Consider the following 19519-nt stretch of genomic DNA (forward strand, 5'->3'; position numbering starts at 1 on the left):
TTTCTCACGCTTTTCTTTTCTTTTCTCTGTTATAATATCCTCTATCCAGCTGCAGATCTGGCTGCTCAGGAGTACGCTAGAGTACCTCTGGGTTGACACACCTCTGCCCCTGCGTCTTGCATAAGCATGTGTGTGTGTGTGTGTGTGTGTGTGTGTGTGTGTAAGGTCCGGATAAGGGTTTGTTGACCTCTCCTTTGCTCTGCTGCGGCTGCACTTGCAGACTTTGATCACATGATGAGGCTAAAATGGAATTTCGGAGGCATGCAATCTCACTCGTGTTGGAACTTGGCAGCATAGTGGGACAGGATGAACCTCAGCCATTTTGATTAACATTCCATTTTTACTGAGCATTCCATTTTTGCTGCTGTATTATTGCATGTTATGTCCTTCCCTGGAGCATGCCTATGGGGTGAACAATACATACAGCCCATAACCAACTAAGACTACAAAAAGTAATCCAAAGACAACAGAAGTACAATCCCTGGCTTTAGAGGCAGAGGAACAAGCAGCCTCCCAAACCAGAAGCCTCTGTTTCTGCTGCTGGCATGGAAGCTTTTAACCACTGCATTCCTTAGAGGTACACCTCACTGATAACCAATCAGATAAAGAACACCTGGGCTATAGGTAAAAGAAATGTGGACAAATAAAGCACAGCATATAAATTGTGTAATAATTATAATAATAATATGAATATAAATTGTGTAATAAATTCCCAAGTGACCCTGAAAAGCTGCAGTCCACGATGAGGCCAGACAAGACAAGGAAGATCCTACATTTTCTGGGCAGTGAAGGACACAAGCTCAGATTTTTTAATACATGCCATAAAATACTGTGACAACATTACAGTCCATACTGTGCTGTGTTTGCACAACAGATTATCCAGCTGTATAGATGACAAATAGAGACATATGCAGCATTCAACTAGACACTCAATATACTAACTGATCATTAACTTCTAATGCCTCAGTCTGTATCTGATTGACAGTGAGAACAAATAGAGAGGAGAATATAAGAGGATGTATTTGGTAATGCTTTGCTCTCTGTGGTGCGTACGTCCCTTTAAGAAAGTGCCTCAGACACTAGGCTCTCAGCAATAACTCTATGGGCAAATGAATTATTCAGAGCTCTGCTTCACTAAGCTGAGACAGGGTGGGAGAGAGAGAGACACACAGACAGGGTGAGTTCAACCACGCGCCTGAGAGAGAGAAAGAGAGATGAAAAGAGAGAGAGAGAGGGCTGATCAGGTCAATGCCGACATGTCAAGGCGAGCACCCAAGCGCTCCATCCATCCCCCGGAGAGCCCTCAACGTCGTCCTGAACCCTCATGTCCACTGCGCTCTCCTCTGGGTCATTAAAGCAGCCTGCTATCCCATCGTGCCACTCAGAGGAATTAGGAAGTGTGATTCATGCCAGTCCACTGACCACTATTGCCATGGCGCGACGTCATCCTCACAAGTGTGATGGAGTGGCCGCAGTGGGTCTGAAGTTCCAGACTGAGAGCGATAGAGAACGTGAGAGAGAGACACTTGCTCCTGTTCTATCCTTTAAAGTGAAAGGAGAACAGCAGCCCTTACAGGGGGTGGTGGGTGTGCCTCTTGATCCACGACAGGGTGGACGAGATAGAGAGAAAGAGAGAGAGGAGAGAGAGAGAGAGAGGGGAAGAGGAAGAGGAAGAGAGCTTTGGTATCTGTGCATGCATGTGCAGCAGCGGTGTTCAGCAAATGATGTCCTCCGCTGATTGTTACAAGTGATAGGGCGCTGGCTCTGGCTTTAAGATACATCATTATTGTGTTATAAGTGATTACATCAGAGAAGCAGATACAGACAGGGCAAAAGTGGGAGAGGAAATAATGAGATAAGCAGAAGACTAGGCAAGGTTAAAAAGAATTAAGAGAATGACAGAGATAACAGAAGCAGTTAGGGATAGAAATGGCGTATAGCATACAATATAAGAGGGAATTATGTAAGAAAGGAAAGAGTCCCTATGAGCATCCAGTACAGTAGCAAATGCTAGCTGTGATGCTAACAAGGTCAGAAAACACGATTGCATTGTGTTTCACAAGGGATGTAACCTGACCAGGCACCCCCCTCCTCCCCCCTCTGCCTGCCCTGCCATGGTACCTTCCAGAGTGTCCACAGAGACGATCCTCATCCACTCCCCTGCATTGTGCAAAAGCCAAACGAACAATGGACTCAACCCAGACTTCACACAAACAGTGCGTCATCATTTTGCAATTCACTCTGCTGTTGTGGCAACGTTTTATTTTCAAATGTTGTACGTAGCATTGCATATAAGAACCCCAGTCATTTGACCCTGGCTGTTGTTCCCCAGGGGTAATTAATATACTCAGACCAACATGCCCCTCAGTGATGAAAATGAGCAAAATAATGGTGTGACTTTACAATGATGACATTATGGCATAAATATGATTATATATTATATTAATATATAATATATTAATTATATATATATAACAATATAATGATCATATTTATATCATCTTTATTTCCTTTGCTAACGTAAACACTTCATTCACTCCATTGACTTAGAGGAAAAGACACATTACAGTAGACTAAAGCAGGCCAGTGGAGAGAATGATAATGAATAAATTTGCCCTCCGGAAGTGCTAAGTCACCCAACACATGTTGATAACCTCATTGGTTTTACATTAAAAATAGGCAACAATGCATTTTCACCAATGTCTGATTTAATGTTTGCAGTGAGGGCATATCAGCCTCTGATTTTCTATATCACAGTTCACAGTGTGATTAGATGAAATAATTAAAGATAGGCCTACTGTACATCTCCTCCTTCTTTATGCAAATGTCACTGTATTAGTGTCACCGAAGAATGCGCTGATACAGTCACAATTTGTTTTTGAGTGCATTCCAGGTTACGGCAAGAAAATGCAAGTAACTGCTGAGTCACAGAGGAGGAGGAGGGCAGTGTTAATGTCACACTGGAATCCCACCATTGTGAGAGAATTACAAGGGATGACTTTCCCTAGGATTTACAGAGCAGAATAGAGGAAGAGAGAGAGGGAGAGAAAGGGGGAGAGAGAGTACAGTCAGATGGGAGAAGAGAGAAAAGTGAGTGAGAGAGATATAGAGGCGTGAAGGAGAGAGGTTTACTCTTGCAGTATGTGAATGTATCTAGCCACACCAGTGAGATACTAACCCTGACAGATAACTCACAGCAAAGGGTAAAAAGAAGGCATATTTTAGTTTTACTGTAGTAGGCTATCCAAAAGAAAAACAAGGGTGATGACCAATTGTATTATATATTGAGGGCATGGTTGTGAAAACTATCTACAATGTAAAGTCACACATATAAACATTTGTAAATAGTCATCATGACAGATGCAATAGGATGGCCTATGAACTGGTTTGTAATTTTTTTCCCACAGTGTTATCTCAGCTTGACCTACAAATGCCTAATTCACTCCTGTGCATTATTTATTTCATTTTTCGCCTCATTTAAATCATTATTCATGTCCACGGTAAGATTCTGAGATATCAATGTCCTTTTGCAATCCCATATTGCCTCTGTGTGGGGTTATTTCAGTTTATATTTGTCCTCTAAAGCTCATGTTAAACATAGGCAGTGTCTTCTTTGTGTGTGAAACGAATTCCCTTGGGATACTAATCTCTCTGTCTCTCTTTCCCCTTCTCTCCCCAACCCTTGTGTCTGCTAGTGCTCAAGGCCCTCCCCCTCCTCGCTCTCTCTCTCTCTCTCTCTCGCTCGCTCACTGCCTCGCCGCCCTCTGCTGCATTGATGCTAGCCTACTGCCTCTCTCAGTGATGATGTCACAACCCAGCTCAGCATCCCTGCTGTAGGAGGACATCAGAGCCATTTTGGCTTTTGGACCCCGGAGCATTCAAGCCCCCTGTTATCCCTGAACAACCCCGTACCTCCTCCATCATCACCAAGCCTCTTCGGGTACGTTTACGCACCCCAGGACTGTTTGTGGCTGGTGTTCCGCTACGCAGGAGAGGGGCGAAGGGGGGATCTTCCTGGAGGAAAGTGAAACGGAGAGGAGGCAGAGCTGGACCACAACAGACCGTAGAAACCAGAGGAGTCACGGGCATAAACTGTAAAAACCCAAACTAACCGGAGGGTCTTTCGCGCTAAAGGTAAAGTGTTATTTTCTTCCGTTATTTATCTCCTCTCTTTACCACTGTGTGCGAAGGTTAATGAAGATTTAATGAGCCTTGGTCTGTTTGTTTGGTGTTGGATCGCCTGGGTGGGATCACGTTGGGGTGCGGCTATTGAGGTGCTGTCAGTATTCCAGAGTATGTCTGGGGCAGGGTGGATAACAATGATTTTTTTCTGGGCATTGCAACATCTGCAGGGGTCACAAATCTCGCTTTCGCCATTAAGTGGACAATTGGTGGGGCATTTAAACAGATAAATGCATCGTCATGCACAGCGTCGACATCCTTTCGTTTACTACCTTGAAATTCACAGCTATATTATTTACACAGATGTTACATGATCCGTTCGTATAGTTTCCTTTTGGGTACTTTGTCATTCCATTTTTATTTAAGGTATCAGAGGTTAGGTTACCTATACCAATTTTACCAACTAGGTGTAATATGTGGTGCTTGTGTCGGCGTCGACGAGGAGGCTATCGTTGAGCTAGAAACATTCTTGCCTGACAGGTCTAATGATTCATTTACGATATTATCCACTTGTCAGACTATGCTTAGCCTAAGCTTACGGTCACTTTTTCAAAATGGTGGATGATATAGTTGCACCCCAACACTTTCCCATCAGCCTTTAGAGATAATTCCAGGTAGGCCAGCCGTGTACACATACAGAGGAGGGGGGAAAAAACATCCACCTGGTGGTCGGAGATCTAGATCGTGAGGGGAACACCTAATATCCTTATGTCCGATATAGTGACGTAGTCAGTTGCACGATTGGGCAGGGATACTGGGCGGAAGATGAAGATAATGCGCTTTCACTTGCGTGTAGTCCACTTCTTACTGCGATAGCAGCTGTGATATCATTCAGTAGTGAGTCAGAGAGGAAATATGGTAGGCCTACGCCACACTATAGGTCTATGTAGGATACGTAAGAGACTCTCTCTCTCTCTCTCTCTCTCTCTCTCTCTCTCTTTCTCACACACACATGATGCATGTATTTGCCTTTTCATACAGGATCTAGTGAGGCGTTAACAAAATACATTATTTTTGAATTATAACAACAGTATATAATATTTCCTTTGATTTAGTATTAGACATAGGCCTTGTGTGATATACAATTTAAAGAAGTCTATATATCCTATACTGAGAGTTGAGTAATTATTTCAGTCAGATCCGCTAGATGAGGGCAGGGCAGAATCTGATCAGATGATGTAGATTTAAATCTAATTTTAAGGGGACATTTCCTGAGATTAATTTAAGATTACAATTTAAGTTACATTTTAAGGTGCTGGTTTTAAGAGGTCCTTTAAATCTACACTTTTAGATTTAGTTGACAGTATGATGCCAGCACATCAAATGACAGTCAATAATGTACATTCAGAGAAATCTTAATATTGCCTGTCTTAATACCTCATTCATTTTTGCAATACAAATGTGAAACATTTTTTTTCAGTATTATGCGATGCATCCTACAATAGGGAACCCATGCAGCTACCTCCAGACAGTACTCAGAAACACATTTTTGTCACTGCCCTGTGATGAAGGTCTTTTGCATTACACAGCAGAACACTGGTGAATTAGTTTTATGAGTGCTGTCTAAGGTGTTGCACGCATTAAGAAAGCAGACAGATCTCAGGACAACTGATTTACTGTCTGGCAAAATAAATGTGCTGGAAGTCTGAGTGGTGCCCGCAAAATGGAGCCTATTTGCTTTTGCCAGAAACAAAGTGCTATAAGAGAGCGGATGGCTAGTTCAGCCAGAGAATGACACAGCATCATATCCATCCAGCAGTGTGACTGCACCACAGACGGAGGCCTGTCCTGTCCGCTGGTGACTCATTAGGCCTAGCGTTTTTTTCAAAAGCCCTTCTCTTGTAGGAGCAAATGAACACCAATGCAAGAACAACGTTGTTTGGCCAGTGTGAGGTTAATTAAGAGGAGAGTCATTTTTTGGGTGGTGAAGATGAAGAAGCGAGTTGTTTGGTTGTTCTACCTCTCTCTCTCTCTCTCTTTTGCTTTCTCTTTCTTGCAACAGAATCACCGTCCTGTAGTTTCTGGATAGCTGAAATGTATTGCAGGGGGATTGGGCTGAGATAGGCGTTGTCTGTACGGTGTGCTCTGTGGCCAGTGTAATCCTAGCAAGCGGCCTGAGATTTAGCCGAGCCTGCACTTCTTTTGTTGCTGGTGGACTCCGTATCTCTGTCCACCATAACTGCAGCTGACCATGCATGCTCTTTTCATGTTATGTAGAAAACCTCCAACACACTCACCTTCAACAAGGTGTGCCAGCCATGGAGTGAGAGAGGTGATATCTAATACTCAGTGGTTTCTTTCGGGCTCAATTTGTCTGCTGAAATTCTGTCCCCCAAGTACTTATACAAGGTTAGATAAACCATATTCTTGGGCACATCATTTCTTTATGCCTCCAAGTGTGAGACCACCCTTAATGTTATGCATCGCCCAACCCTTGAGATGCTTTGAAAGCCTCTGTGAGAATTCAATTGAATAACCAGCAGTCTGTAGGAAGCTTAATGATCTTGTAGCCATGGAGACAGTCTTGTTGACCCTTGACCTGTTCAGACATGGTTCACATAGTCATACTAGGGCAGTGACAGTGTAATAGGATATTGGGACATAGGGACTTGAATGGTGATCACAGAAATAGGTTGCCATGGAAATGGGAACAATTGAATCCGCAGGCTCTTTGTCCCTTACATGTCAGTAATTTAATTTTCACCGAAGTGGAAACAGGTCCTCAGAATCAATATCCCCTAGTGTAATGGATCTGAAGACGAATGCAATCAGATAGTTTTGTCCTAACTTATCATGGACAAACGCAGTTGTTACTGTATAATTTTACATCGGAAATTAACTAAAATAGCACATCATATTAAAGACAGCATTAATAATCAAGGAAAGTGCCGGAATATTGATTGTTATCATAATTATGAGAATGCCCGTTAACTGTGTTTTCTTCTGTGGCAGGTGCTGGTAACCCTGTTTGCTGCTGAGAGACGGGCAGTGAGAGATAGCGAAGGAGAGAACGCGGGCACAGAGGCTGCTGGGCAGGAGGCGCCATGGCAGGGGCCTCAGTGAAGGTGGCGGTGCGGGTCCGCCCCTTCAACTCGCGGGAGATGAGCAAGGACAGCAAGTGCATCATCCAGATGTCTGGCAACACCACCAGTGAGTAGTTACCATCTCTCTCTCTCTCTCTCTCTCTCTCTCTCTCTCTCTCTCTCACTCTCACTCTCTGCTCTCACTTCTCTCAGCCTTTTGATGTTCATGTTCGTGATTTGGTTCTTTTACATTGAAGTGCGGATGTGTCTAAAGTCAGAAAGAAATTGAAATGCTGTCTCATTGATTAACTTTCATTTTGTCTAAGAAAGACATAAGAAAATGAAGCCTGTCAAAACTTTATTTGTTTATTTAAAAAAAAGAGTTCTTAAAAAGCCACAGGGTTAAAACATTCCCTTTTCAACCAGTAGTATAAATTGTGACATATGCTGGGCATTCCACAATTTATCTGTGTTTTAGTATTTTAAGATTAGGTCCATGAGGAACCAATATGAATGTTGGGAAGATGGACCATGCAAATGCATCCACCCATGTTGAAAAGTGGATTTTTATGATGGCAGCCATTTTGTTATAATTTTATGAGACTCTGGTGCACTGACCCGCAGTGTGATCTACTGACGGGCCAGTCTGAGCTGCTTTTCCTCTTGCCTATTTAGCTTTCATGTTAGCAAAGCAGATGTAATGAGGGGAGCTGGCAGCAAGGATGGAAATACATGTCAATTCTATCTCTCTTTTGTAGTTGCCACACCGTCATTGAGTCATGAAGAGTCTAGAGTGAAAAGAGTTAGTGTTCAATTCTGCTTCGTTGTAGTATTCATTTACTGTGCATAATGAAATGTTTTGAAAGGGAAATAACTTACAAGTAGGGAGCTCATTTGTCCCAAGCAGTCATAATGTGTATATGCATCCAAAATGTTATCGTAAGCATTATTGAACAAACTTAGCAAATTCAAAATAAATTGACTCATTTTGTTGCTACTTACACATTCATTATTAATTATTATGAGTGATTATTATAAACATACAAAATGGGCTGGCCAAGGCAGAATGGGCTGAGCCTGCAAACATTTTAGTCCATATGTTTCATGATTTCACAAGACACAAAATAGTGTTTTATTATGATAACCTTTTTGTGAAAGTGGAACAAGGGGAATTTTCCATTTCGACTTGAAGATTTTCCATTTTGACTTGACACCTGAGCTGCTGAATATACTGTAAATGTCAAGTCTTTTATGTTAACTCTTGAGGTGGTCTGTTCTGTTGGGAGACCTCGACAGTAGTACTGTGGGGTTGTCAGAAGAACTTGTCAAGGAGGAGACTCAGAGAGATTTGATTTCCAGTCTGCTCGGCAAGGCAGTGCCATTGGTCAATAATGGATGAAAGCTCGTAAAATATTTACCGTTTGGCCTAATTTAGTCTCCTCCTCCTTTTCCTCCTTTTCCTCCCCCACCCTCCTTTTGTGGATGTCCAGAAACAACAACATGGCAGCCATGTTGGTACCTCTCCCTACAGACATAGTAGGCACTATCACCCTTACAAAAATTAATGCAGTTAAGGTAGGAAAAAGTACAATGCAGTACAGTTCACTTTCATGTCAAAAATACCGCATTCCTGCATAAAACTGCAATGAAAATGCTGTCGTTTTGACACTTGAAAAACTGAAATTTTTGTGAAGTGAGATTTGTTTGTCTTCCTACTGGGTCCCTATCATTATATGATTAATAAAGATGCCAACAGATAATGGTTGCTTTTACCTCGTTATCATTAGCCTTTTTTCTTGGCCTGTTTGTCAATGCTTTGTCACTGAAGCCTTTTGAAACACAATGGTGCTCTTAATTAGGGTGCTAGTAATCCAACCCTTGAGGAAAATGGTGTGTGGCTCGTGCAGATCATTGGAGCCCCTGAATGTCCGTCGGCTCCACTGGAAGGGAAGTGCTGCTGACTGCATGATCTTTCATTGGATCTCTGTGGATATGAGTGGTCACTGACACACTGTTGTTTCTCCCAGGTGTACAGTATGTCTGTCTGCTTCCTGCTGTCTGCACTCTCACCTGCTAGAAAGCAGACACATGTGCTTTATTGACCCTTTCAAGAGAGTTCCATTATCAGCATCATAGTTGGCCCCACAAGGCTTCCGTTTTAACATTCCATACGTTATCTTAATGCAGAGGAAGTAGATTGGGAACCAAATAGAATGTTCAAGCATTGTTTTTGTTTTTATTGTTGAAAGGGTCTATAATGGATTTGAACCTTCCTCCCATGTACTCGCAGTTTGACTACAGCACAGGAAGTTCTCTGAGTTGCTCATATCTGGGGGGATTTGTTTTTGATAAGTTTTACGATTTGTGAATGAGGAGTCCCTGTGCAGTGGTGCCTCTGGATGTAGTATAGTGACTCTCTACTCCTACAGATGTCAGGTCATGTAAATGTCAAGGTTTTTTTTTTTTTTTTTTGTGAGGACTGAGGAAGCTAATGCGTTATTGAGGCACACGGCTCTCGTGGCTGAAAAGTGCTCCCTGGGTGGGCATCAGGGTGCTCCACAGTTCCATTAACGCAATCCGTAATGGCGAAAGAGCAACGAAGCTTGAACAATAAAAAACTACTCCGAAGGCTGGCTGAGATAATTAGGTGCCGGGTGTGGACGGATGAGATGTGCCCGTCATCCGTTACCCATTATGGTGCCAGTAGAGCTCGTCGTTGTCACTGTGACCGAACACGTGGCAGTCTTCACTCTCACCGGCCGTGCGAGCAAGCGTCAGGAAGACGTGTGCCAGTGCCAGTGAATCAGTGTCGTCGTCATGCAGTGACGTTAGAGCTGCGTTGGTGCTTTTGGCTCTCAAGTGAGCTGGAAGGCTGCAGCTAACTTTGAAACGTCCTTGGTGGCTTTTGTCTCTGAAATAACCCCCCCCCCCCCCAATCTCAGAGAGAAGCCCCCACACCTACCCACCCTCTAGTCAGCAAAATGTGCTGGAGTTGCAAGCTCGAACAAATTGAACATGCTTTTTCGGCAACTTACTGCTAATGAGCTGATTTTTCAAACCAGGTGTTATCTACATGTCCACGTGTAGTCGGGTCATGCAAACACTTTCAAGAGAAAAAACCCCCCATTAAAACATGGAAAGGCAAGCCTTGATACATTTTCCCTTACGACACAGGTGTGGCCACAGACAAATAAATATATATATATTTTGCTGTAACACACAAAAGGCCAAGGCTCTCTGGGTATTGATTTAGCTGCGGTGGAAGCAAAGGGGACGGGAGCACAGGAGATGGCAAACAAGGAAGCTAAATTGAGCCCATAAATAAATTTGCCCATCTTAAGACAGGGCCAGAGCTCTTTTGCTGCACTGATAGATCAGTCAAAAGCCAAGGAGACCTAGTGATGCACAAAATCAATTTACAACGCAAGATTACCTACGAGGACAGCGAGCCTGGCCGTACCCGAAGCCATTCCAAGTCTCCTTTTCTTTAAAGGGAGCAAAAAGCTGCACAAAGGAGTAGAAGGCAATTCCACCGGAAACAGACGAGACATTTACATGATTTTGGTTATAGTGGATTGGGTAGTTTCGCTGAACAGCGATTTACATTTGCATGCATCTTGCTCTGGAGAGAAATGTGTAGACATGCTTTGGGGCGCTCAGACTGTGTGCTTTGCCAAAACACACACAAACATATGGGAGACACAAATGTCTACTCAGTTCCCCCCTCCAGACATGCACAAATCCCTTTGAACTTTTGTTTTCTCCGACTCTCTCTCTTCCTCTGTCTGTGTCTTCCACTCGTATACATCTACAGTGTCTCTCAGGGATTTTTTCCTTGTCTCACTGCCTCAGCAACTCTTTTGGGGCGCATACTAACTCACAGACAGGCAGGGGGGAAACAAAGTCTCTTGAGAAAGAAAGACAGGATGATGTCATGGTAGAAAGTTCTGGAAGCGTTGGTGTGGAACAGGGTCTGGGGGGGGGAGTGGGGCGCCTGAGTGAGTTAGTGAGAGTGGCGGAGAGAGAGAGAGAGAGAGAGAGAGAGAGAGAGAGAGAGAGAGAGAGAGAGAGAGAGAGAGAGTGTGGAGGACTGTGAGTGTAAATGGCTGGCCATGCTGGGTTTAGCAGTCTGGACCAGGGGGCTGTGGAAGCGCGCCGGACAGGAGCTTTTGTGCGGCCGCCCCCGCCACATTGTGTCGTGGGGCGGCCAGAGAGGGGGCTCAATGGCCGCTCCCACAAAGCCCAGAAGAATGGCAGTGAGCTAAGTGAGTGACACGCCGGGCAGAATAATCCACCCTGCTGACACTGCCAGCGCTTGATTAGAGGAGAGCAGGGTCCAAGACTGGGAAAGAAACAGACCCTTCTTTAGGCAGAAAGGGACATTGGTGGATGTGTGTGTGTGTGTGTGTGTGTGTGTGTGTGTGTATGTGTGTGTGTGTGTGTGTGTGTGTGTGTGTGTGTATCTATGTGTGTGTGTGTGTGTGTGTGTGTGCGCACGTGGTGTGTGTGCATGTGTGTGTGTGTGTGTTGTGTGTGCATGGTGTGTGTGTGTGTGTGTGTGTGTGTGTGTGTGTGTGTGTGTGTGTGTGTGTGTGTGCATGGTGTGTGTGTGTGTGTGTGTGTGTGTGTGTGTGTATGTGCGTGTTTGTGTGTGTGTGTTTGTAAAGGGGAAAAGTGGTGTTTGGTGAGGTGTAGTTAAATCTCCGTGATGTGCTTAACTTTAGATGTACTTCACTACTGTTTGGAAGAAATGTGGTGTGATGGTAGTTTTGACTGTTTTGTAATGTAATCAACTGGGTGAAGGTGCATCTGAAGATGACAGTGTCTTACATCATGAACATCATGAGATAAAAAAGGAAGGTGTCTGTGGGTTGGCAGGGTGTCACTGTGTCTTTTTGTGTGTGTGTGTGTGTGTGTGTGTGTGTGTGTATGTGTGTGTGTGTGTGTGTGTGTGTGTGTGTGTTTAAGTATTTTGAGCGAACTGAATTTAGTTAGGATGACACTGTCTTACATCATCACCGTCCTCCGGCAGAAAAATAATAGCTCATTTCAGACAGGAAGTGTGTGTGCCTGTCGCTGTATATGTGTGTGTGTGTGTGTTCCCAAGACTGTGTTGTGAGTGTGTGTGTGTGGTGGTCCCCGTAGGCTGTCAGACTGTGAGATAGCCGTGAGAGTGGGCCGAGCCCCAACAGAGGCTCTCTGTCACAGATGCGGGCACACCTCCAGTGGCTCTTTGTTCCATGGGCTGCACCCATGCTGCACCCCCCCCCTCCCCCCCCTCCCATGGGCTGCACCCATGCTGCGAGTCCTGACCATGCCCCCCCCCCCCAAATTCCAGTGCCCTATTTCCAAGAGACAGCTTGCTTGACCGTGAAAGCCCCCTCTCTCAGCCTTGCATCTCAACTCCCAACTAAGGGAAAAGAGAGAGAGAGACAGAGAAAGAGAGAGAGATAGACAGAGAGAGAGGGGGGAAGAGGAAGAATTTGGGTGACACAACAAATAATAAAAACATTAATTTTCACTAAACAGATTTTAGTTTGAATTTGTAAGTAAAGCATCACACATCTAGCTAGACTGAGGAAGACCAGTCAATAGACAGTGTTCAGACAGAGCAGAGGACATTATACAAGCATGAGATTGAAGACACTTTATGAAATATATTACGTGATCTTATAATCTGCATAGGCAGAGGTGTAGAACTTTAATTTGGATACACTTCACAATCCAAAAGGTTAACATTTTGCTCTGTGAATATAATGAACGTGGATTGATGGGATGTGGCCTGCAAACCCTGTGAGTGAATAAAAGGCTTTCAACAGGCCTGGAGTCAGATGTTCCGTCATTAAAACAGGGATTAATTGACTTTTCCCAGGCGGTAGCGGAACTGGCGTCAGTGGTGGCTCTCAGCACCTCAGCATTAAAGCAGCTTCTGTTGTAAAACTGACTGGGGAACAAAAGAGCGCTGACCTTTTGTGTTAACGGGGCTTGCTGAGAGATTAGACACATGGGTCTGCTGTGGTTTTCTCACAAACACACACACACACACACACACACACACCTACATATACGTAAACTTATATAAATACTAAACACTTAATATGCACACACACACACACACACACACACACACACACATGCTACTTAGTCTCTGAGCACTAAAGGTGATTAAAAATCATAGTTCTCCTGATTAACTCCGCCAGCTCAGGGGTTGGCAGCGTCAGTCAGCACTGCTGATGCAACGACTCTGTTTTACGAGGGCAGGTATGAATCATGGTTCAGTGAGAGACAGAGAAAGAGAGGGACAGAAGACAGAAAGAGAGAAAGGGAGAGAGAGAGAGAGAGAGAGAGAGACATCCTGGGATGTAGAGGGAAACTGGACAGTGAAGGACACTGAAGTGACGTGGAGCGAACCAGGAACAGTGAAGTGGGTCGGATGAAATTGGATTGTTTTTTGGCCCAGTTTTTTCCGAGACATCCTCCCCCACCTCCCCCACCTCCCCCGCCTCCTCATCCTGCGGGAAGGCAGGTGTGTTGGCTGCACGATAAAGCCAAATCAGGATACCAGTGGGCCGAGGCTGGGAACCAAACACCACGGCCGGCCGCCATTAAAGATTCAGACGGAGTGACCGCGGCGGACAGCGTGCCACCGCCGACGCTGTCCCAGGCCCTGCGTGATTGGCCAGCGGGCGCGCCCAACACATCACAGTTTCCACGCACCATGAGAAGGCCACGTGACCCGCGCAGCTTCCTAGCAACAGGCCTGTGCTAGAGTAGGTGCAGCGTGCACCCCGTGGTGCCGTTAAAAAAGCAAGACGGAATCAGGGCCTCTCACGTTTCAGGCAGTAGCTGCAGCAACAGCAGCAGCCTGATTCTGGTCCTGAGAACGTCTTTTAAATAAAACTGGGAAATAGTGCAGCTTACTTAAAAATTACAAGAATTGCAGCTGGATAAATCACTAAATACACTTTCTTTGTGGTTAACTGAATGTTCATGAGATTTGCACTTTAAAAGAAACTGACGGTTGAGAGTCCTGTCAAAAAACAGAAAATGTTGTTCTTTTAGGCCTCGTAGTGAGACGTACACAGAATATGAGAAATATGTTCATGTGTAACTTATTTACACTTATTTGCATGAAAATGCACTGTTCTGTTATCCGAAGTCTTCTTCTTCTTCTTCTTCTTCTTCTTCTTCTTCTTCTTCGTCTTCTTCTTCTTCCTAACAAATTTCTGCGTCTAATTCAGCTTTAACCGTTTAACATAGAAACTCTAAACTATATACTCTGTCTCAGGCTTTAAGCATACAATCTGGCTCTCTTAAGACTACAGATTCTGTTCCTATTTCCTCTGCCCACAACTGTTTCAAAATAAATGTCCTCACTACAATAATTCACTATTAAATAATTTAACTATTTAACTGTTTAGCCATTTCAACTGTCAGTTGTTATCAACTATGACTCCTGCCAACTGTTTCCAAATAAAAGTTTGTTTGGCATTTTATGTTAATATACAGTATGTTTATATTTTCATGCACTGGTAATTTCCTCGAAATTACATTTTCTAGTTATTCTTCCCACCAAATTTCTGTTCCGTTTAACATAGAAACTTCGTTCAAACTTTGTAACGTAGGTCTTGAAAAGGAGACTTGAGGAATGTATTTTTCACTTTTGTAAACTTTATACTTTTTGAGATATTAATAAAAAAACAAGCTTATTTTTTCCAATAGACTTTGTATGGGGACTATGACATCATAATAGGCTAATTAACTTGATTTGCACCTGTATCAACTTCCAGCTGCTCAACTAGGTCCCATCAAAAAGCTAGTTAAACTGATTGCACCTGTATCAACTGCTTTCTGCTCAATTAGGCCAACTCTCTCTGTGTATCTCCATTCTACAAGGATATAAGGCACATTCCATCCAACTTTCTATCCATTCATCCTCTTCAAACCATTCACTCATCTACCCATTAAACTATCCCATCAACATCCATTAAACAATCTGCTTATCAACATCCATTCAACTTTCTGTCTATCAACATCCATTACACTATCTACATTTAACTTTTAAACTATATACTCTGTCTCAGGCTTTAAACATACAATCTGGCTCTACAGATCCTGTTCAACTATTTCCTCTGCCCACAAGTGTTTCAAAATAAATGTCCTCACTACAATAATTCACTATTAAATAATTTAACTATTTAAACTACTCAACTATTTAACTGTTCAGCCATTTCAACTGTCAGTTGTTATCAACTATGACTTCTGCCAACTGTTATCAAATAAAAGTTTGTTTTGCATTTTATGTTAATATACAGTATGTTTATATTTTCATGCACTGGTAATTTCCTCGAAATTACATTTTCTAGTTATCAATCAAGATCTGTAATGGTGCAGAACACCATTTTTGATTGTTTGACCAGCTTGGAATGAATTGCTCTTTCCCATCTCAACTGTTCTGTTTGCATTAATATTTGTATGGATACATCCATAACTAGCTCTTTTTTCATGACAGCATATGTGAGAAAAAGAGTGTAAAGAATTGTGGCGCAGAAGACACATACACACAAATACACACACATGCACACATATGCATGCCTGCCAATATACCATACCACATAGACAGCGGTTATGAAACAATTGGCAAGCACCAAACATGACACACCTATTCACACACCAGCTAGCTCACACATGCACACACGCACACGCACACGCACACGCACACGCACACGCACACGCACACACACACACACACACACACACACACACACACACACACACACACACACAATTGGCAAGCACCAAACATGACACACCTATTCACACACCAGCTAGCTCACACATGCACACACACACACTCACACATGGACACGCACAAGCACACGCACACGCACACGCACACGCACACGCACACGCACACGCACACACACAAACACACACTCTCACACACACACACACACACACACACACACACACACACACACACGCACACACACACACACACACAGTCACACCGGTTTTGCTGCAGGCTGCTGACAGTGCTTACGAAACATAGTGGGGCATGCAGGAGGCTGAGTGTGGGACTCCCTAGGGCAGCTCGGGTCTATTCTTACACGCTGCCACACACTGCCTCTCAGCACACCCTGCACTCAATGCAACGCTCTCTCTCTTTCTCTCTATCTATCTGTGAGAAACCAGACAACCGCACTGCCTATACACTGTCTGCTGATGTTAATGGTGTGGCCATAGGCAATAATGGTGGCCGGTGTTTAGAGATGTTCCCATTCATACATAGAGAGGCATTGTAGGCAGCGGAGATGTAGACTTATGTAATACAGCTCTCTGAATGATGTATGTTTTATGCACAGATGGCTTTAGGCTCTACCTCTGTCCATATATGAATAGAGGAGGTAAGCACTGAAACTAATTGACTTAGACTTCCTTGTCTAAGAGGTCCTTGACATAGCTGCATCAAATCTGCTTCTTTACAGATTATGTGCTTTTTGCACAAGATGCTATGCATTTTTTTTCTAAAGCACATTTTAGTTGAAAGTACATTTTCATCATATGTGACAGAGATATAGGAACGCCACCTATTACCGCCCGTCCCCTATTTCCACTCTCTTACGTGTATGTGTCACTTAATATTCATTTCTATACAAACCAAGATGGCGGATTGCTAAAGATACGCAAGCACCCACACCATAAGTGTATGTATGTACCAAAAATGACATTTTACCGTGACTCGAAGAGCTGTAAACAGTGTTATAAGGCTACGTGTACAAATCCGCTTGGAGCTCCAGGTCTAATTCTCGGTCTAACCATTCATGTGCCGTGTGAAAGGGTGGAAATATGCACCCACCAGCTCCGAGCGTGGTAAACAAAATCGGATAATTTCAGGCAGTAAAAGCCCCGGTAAGAACCAAACCAGATTTGGTTCAAATCTACATACCTATGGCTACTGAAAAATGTAAGGTTCATTTATCAAATGTTATTTTGAGGTATTAAAAAACATACAAACAAAAGGGGCGGTAGTTGGTGCTTTTACAATAGCATTGTTTTTCGGTTGATTTGTTTTCATGCTGGTCTGGACAACGTGACGTGTGTTCTGTGTTGCCCAGTGTTCCCGGCCTGGGCTGTTCTGTTATTGTTTGGTGCACTGAGAGGCGGGTGATTGGACTGACCGGCCAGTAGTGTCATACTCTCTTCATCTCTGGGATGTCGTGTGAGCCTCACAGCCTGTGAATGTGATGGACGGTGAAGAGGCTCCGATGAGTCAGTGAGCAAGCGAGCGCAGGGAGAGATCAGGGTGGGGCGGGGTTGGGTGGGGTGGGAGGTTGTCCCTGGTGATGTTGGAGCACACAGGAGTCTGAGAGGAGTGAGGTGTTAGAGGGGGGAGGGAGGAGGAATCATGACGATTCTGCCCACTCTACATATGGTGTGTGCGTGTGTGTGTGTGTGTGTGTGTGTGTGTGTGTGTGTGTGTGTGTGTGTGTGTGTGTGTGTGTGTGTGCATGTGTGTGCATGTGTGTGTGTGCGCGCATGTGTGTGTGTCTGTGTGTGTGTGTCTGTGTGTATCTGTTTGTATCTGTTTTACTGTGTATTACTCAATTTGAGTGTGTGTGTCTCTGACTGAAATTGCTCCTTAAAGGGACACCAGGCAACGTTTTCGTGTTAATTAATTATCTTCGTAAGTCGGTATATGGTTAAATGACATTACAGGGCGAATGAAGGCTCTCTCGCCCGCCCCTACTGCCTGTAGGAAGAATATCCCACTTGCAAGTTTGGTGTATCCTACCCGCCGACCGAAGCAGGATAAGTTTACAGCACAGAGGCAGGCTAACGAAACGCTAGAGATTGTTGCAAACGTGTGTATAATGGCAGAGCCGGCGAAGAAGCAGCGAAAACCCTTGACGGAAGACGCAAAGAAAATGAAAAGAGCTTCAGACCGAGCGAGAGGGAGTTTCGTAGAGAAAAAGCATCAGGCTTGCCTGGTGTCCCTTTAAGATTTCAATGTGGTAGTTGTTGAACATTGTGTTGTATGTTTGGGGAGAAACGGGGGTGAAACCTGACTCAGATGGCCTACATTGCTTGGTCTAAAAACAGTTTGTGTTTTACACAACCTGTCAGTCCAGCGTTCTCTAGGGACTTTCCTTAGTACCTGCCCTTTGTCATTAATCAATAAACAAGGGGAACATACTGCACTCACACACAAAATGGCAGCCAAAGACCAAAAATGGCATTGAAAAAAGGGACAATTTTATCGAAGACAAAATTGTGGTGTTTGAGATTTGTTTAAAACGAATTAGATGACTTTTGACCTTATAAGCTAAATACACTGAATTGACAGATGGTCAACAGCTCACTTTGATCCCCACAAAAAAAGGAGAATTTTACATTAATATGATGAATATTAAACTTGTAGGTTTTTTTTGCTGTTTTGGACAGATGATTTAGCCATCTCTTACCAGAAATCTGTTGTTTGCCTGGCTTCCCTCGTCAGAAAAGCTGCACAGGAAATGCTCATTTGTTCCGTGTCCCCAAGGAAACCAAAGGCACCTTTGGCTGGGCAGGGATCTAATTTCACACTATTGATCAGTGTAAGATTGCTCCCTTGAACGCTCCTCTTAAGGGCATTAAAATGTGTCTCACAGTAGTGAGAGGATAACCGCCTGAAACCTCCGTCTGTGGACGGCTATTTTATATTTGTGTTTTCTGTTCCTGTGAAATCTCACTCGGGAATTTTTGATGGTTGGGATTCTATTTCTGTGTGAGTGGGATTCAGTCTGGAGCTGTTGCTATCGTACTGTGATCAGTGTTACACAACATTCAAGATGTTTCTCTCGTTTTTTTTTTTATTCCCACACCCCTCGTTTCTCTCGTTTTTTTCATTCCCACACCCCTCTTCCCATTACTGATTCTCTTTACCTCTGTGACTGCCTTCCTCTGTGGCTGCCTCCTTCACAGTTAGTCGTCTTGCCTCACCTGTCTCTATTTCATCTCATTTCCCTCTCTTCTTGGCTGTGTAGCATTACACGGCTTCACTGGATTAAAGCTCAGCTTAACAGCTAATGTAATGCAGAAAGGAGGAAGAGAAAGAGAGAGAGGAAGAGAGAGAGAGAGAGAGAGAGGGAGAAGAGAGAAGGGGTTTGTGCTTCAGCTCTCGTCATCTTGGTCCCATTAGCCTCTGCTTCCTCGGGCGGACATTTCCTCAGGGTATGATGACCAATCCCGCCATGGAACGCTGCCCTCTTTCCAAATGAGCTTACTCCTTTATCATGTGCTGCCAGCACAGGGCATTTCAGTGGCCATTTCTT

At 43.9% G+C, this 19519-nt stretch overlaps 1 protein-coding gene across 7 annotated transcripts in view; it reads left to right on the forward strand.

Annotated features, from left to right (window-relative positions):
- Window positions 1–3888: 3888 nt before the first annotated feature.
- kif1aa (kinesin family member 1Aa) overlaps window positions 3889–19519 on the forward strand; it is a 65431-nt gene continuing 49800 nt past the window's right edge. For all 7 annotated transcript variants that reach the window (XM_076278846.1, XM_076278848.1, XM_076278849.1 and 4 more), the window contains exons 1-2: window positions 3889–4134; window positions 7135–7332. In XM_076278846.1, the coding sequence (XP_076134961.1) occupies window positions 7227–7332 (106 nt within the window). In that variant the 5' untranslated portion in view covers window positions 3889–4134; window positions 7135–7226. The remainder of the gene's footprint in view (window positions 4135–7134; window positions 7333–19519) is intronic.

The sequence above is a fragment of the Alosa pseudoharengus genome, unplaced genomic scaffold (genome assembly GCF_046254945.1).
Source record: "Alosa pseudoharengus isolate Yale_2024_CS ecotype anadromous, Long Island Sound unplaced genomic scaffold, YU_APseudo_1.1 YU_APseudo_1.1_scf_11, whole genome shotgun sequence".
Taxonomy (NCBI): Eukaryota; Metazoa; Chordata; class Actinopteri; order Clupeiformes; family Clupeidae; genus Alosa; species Alosa pseudoharengus.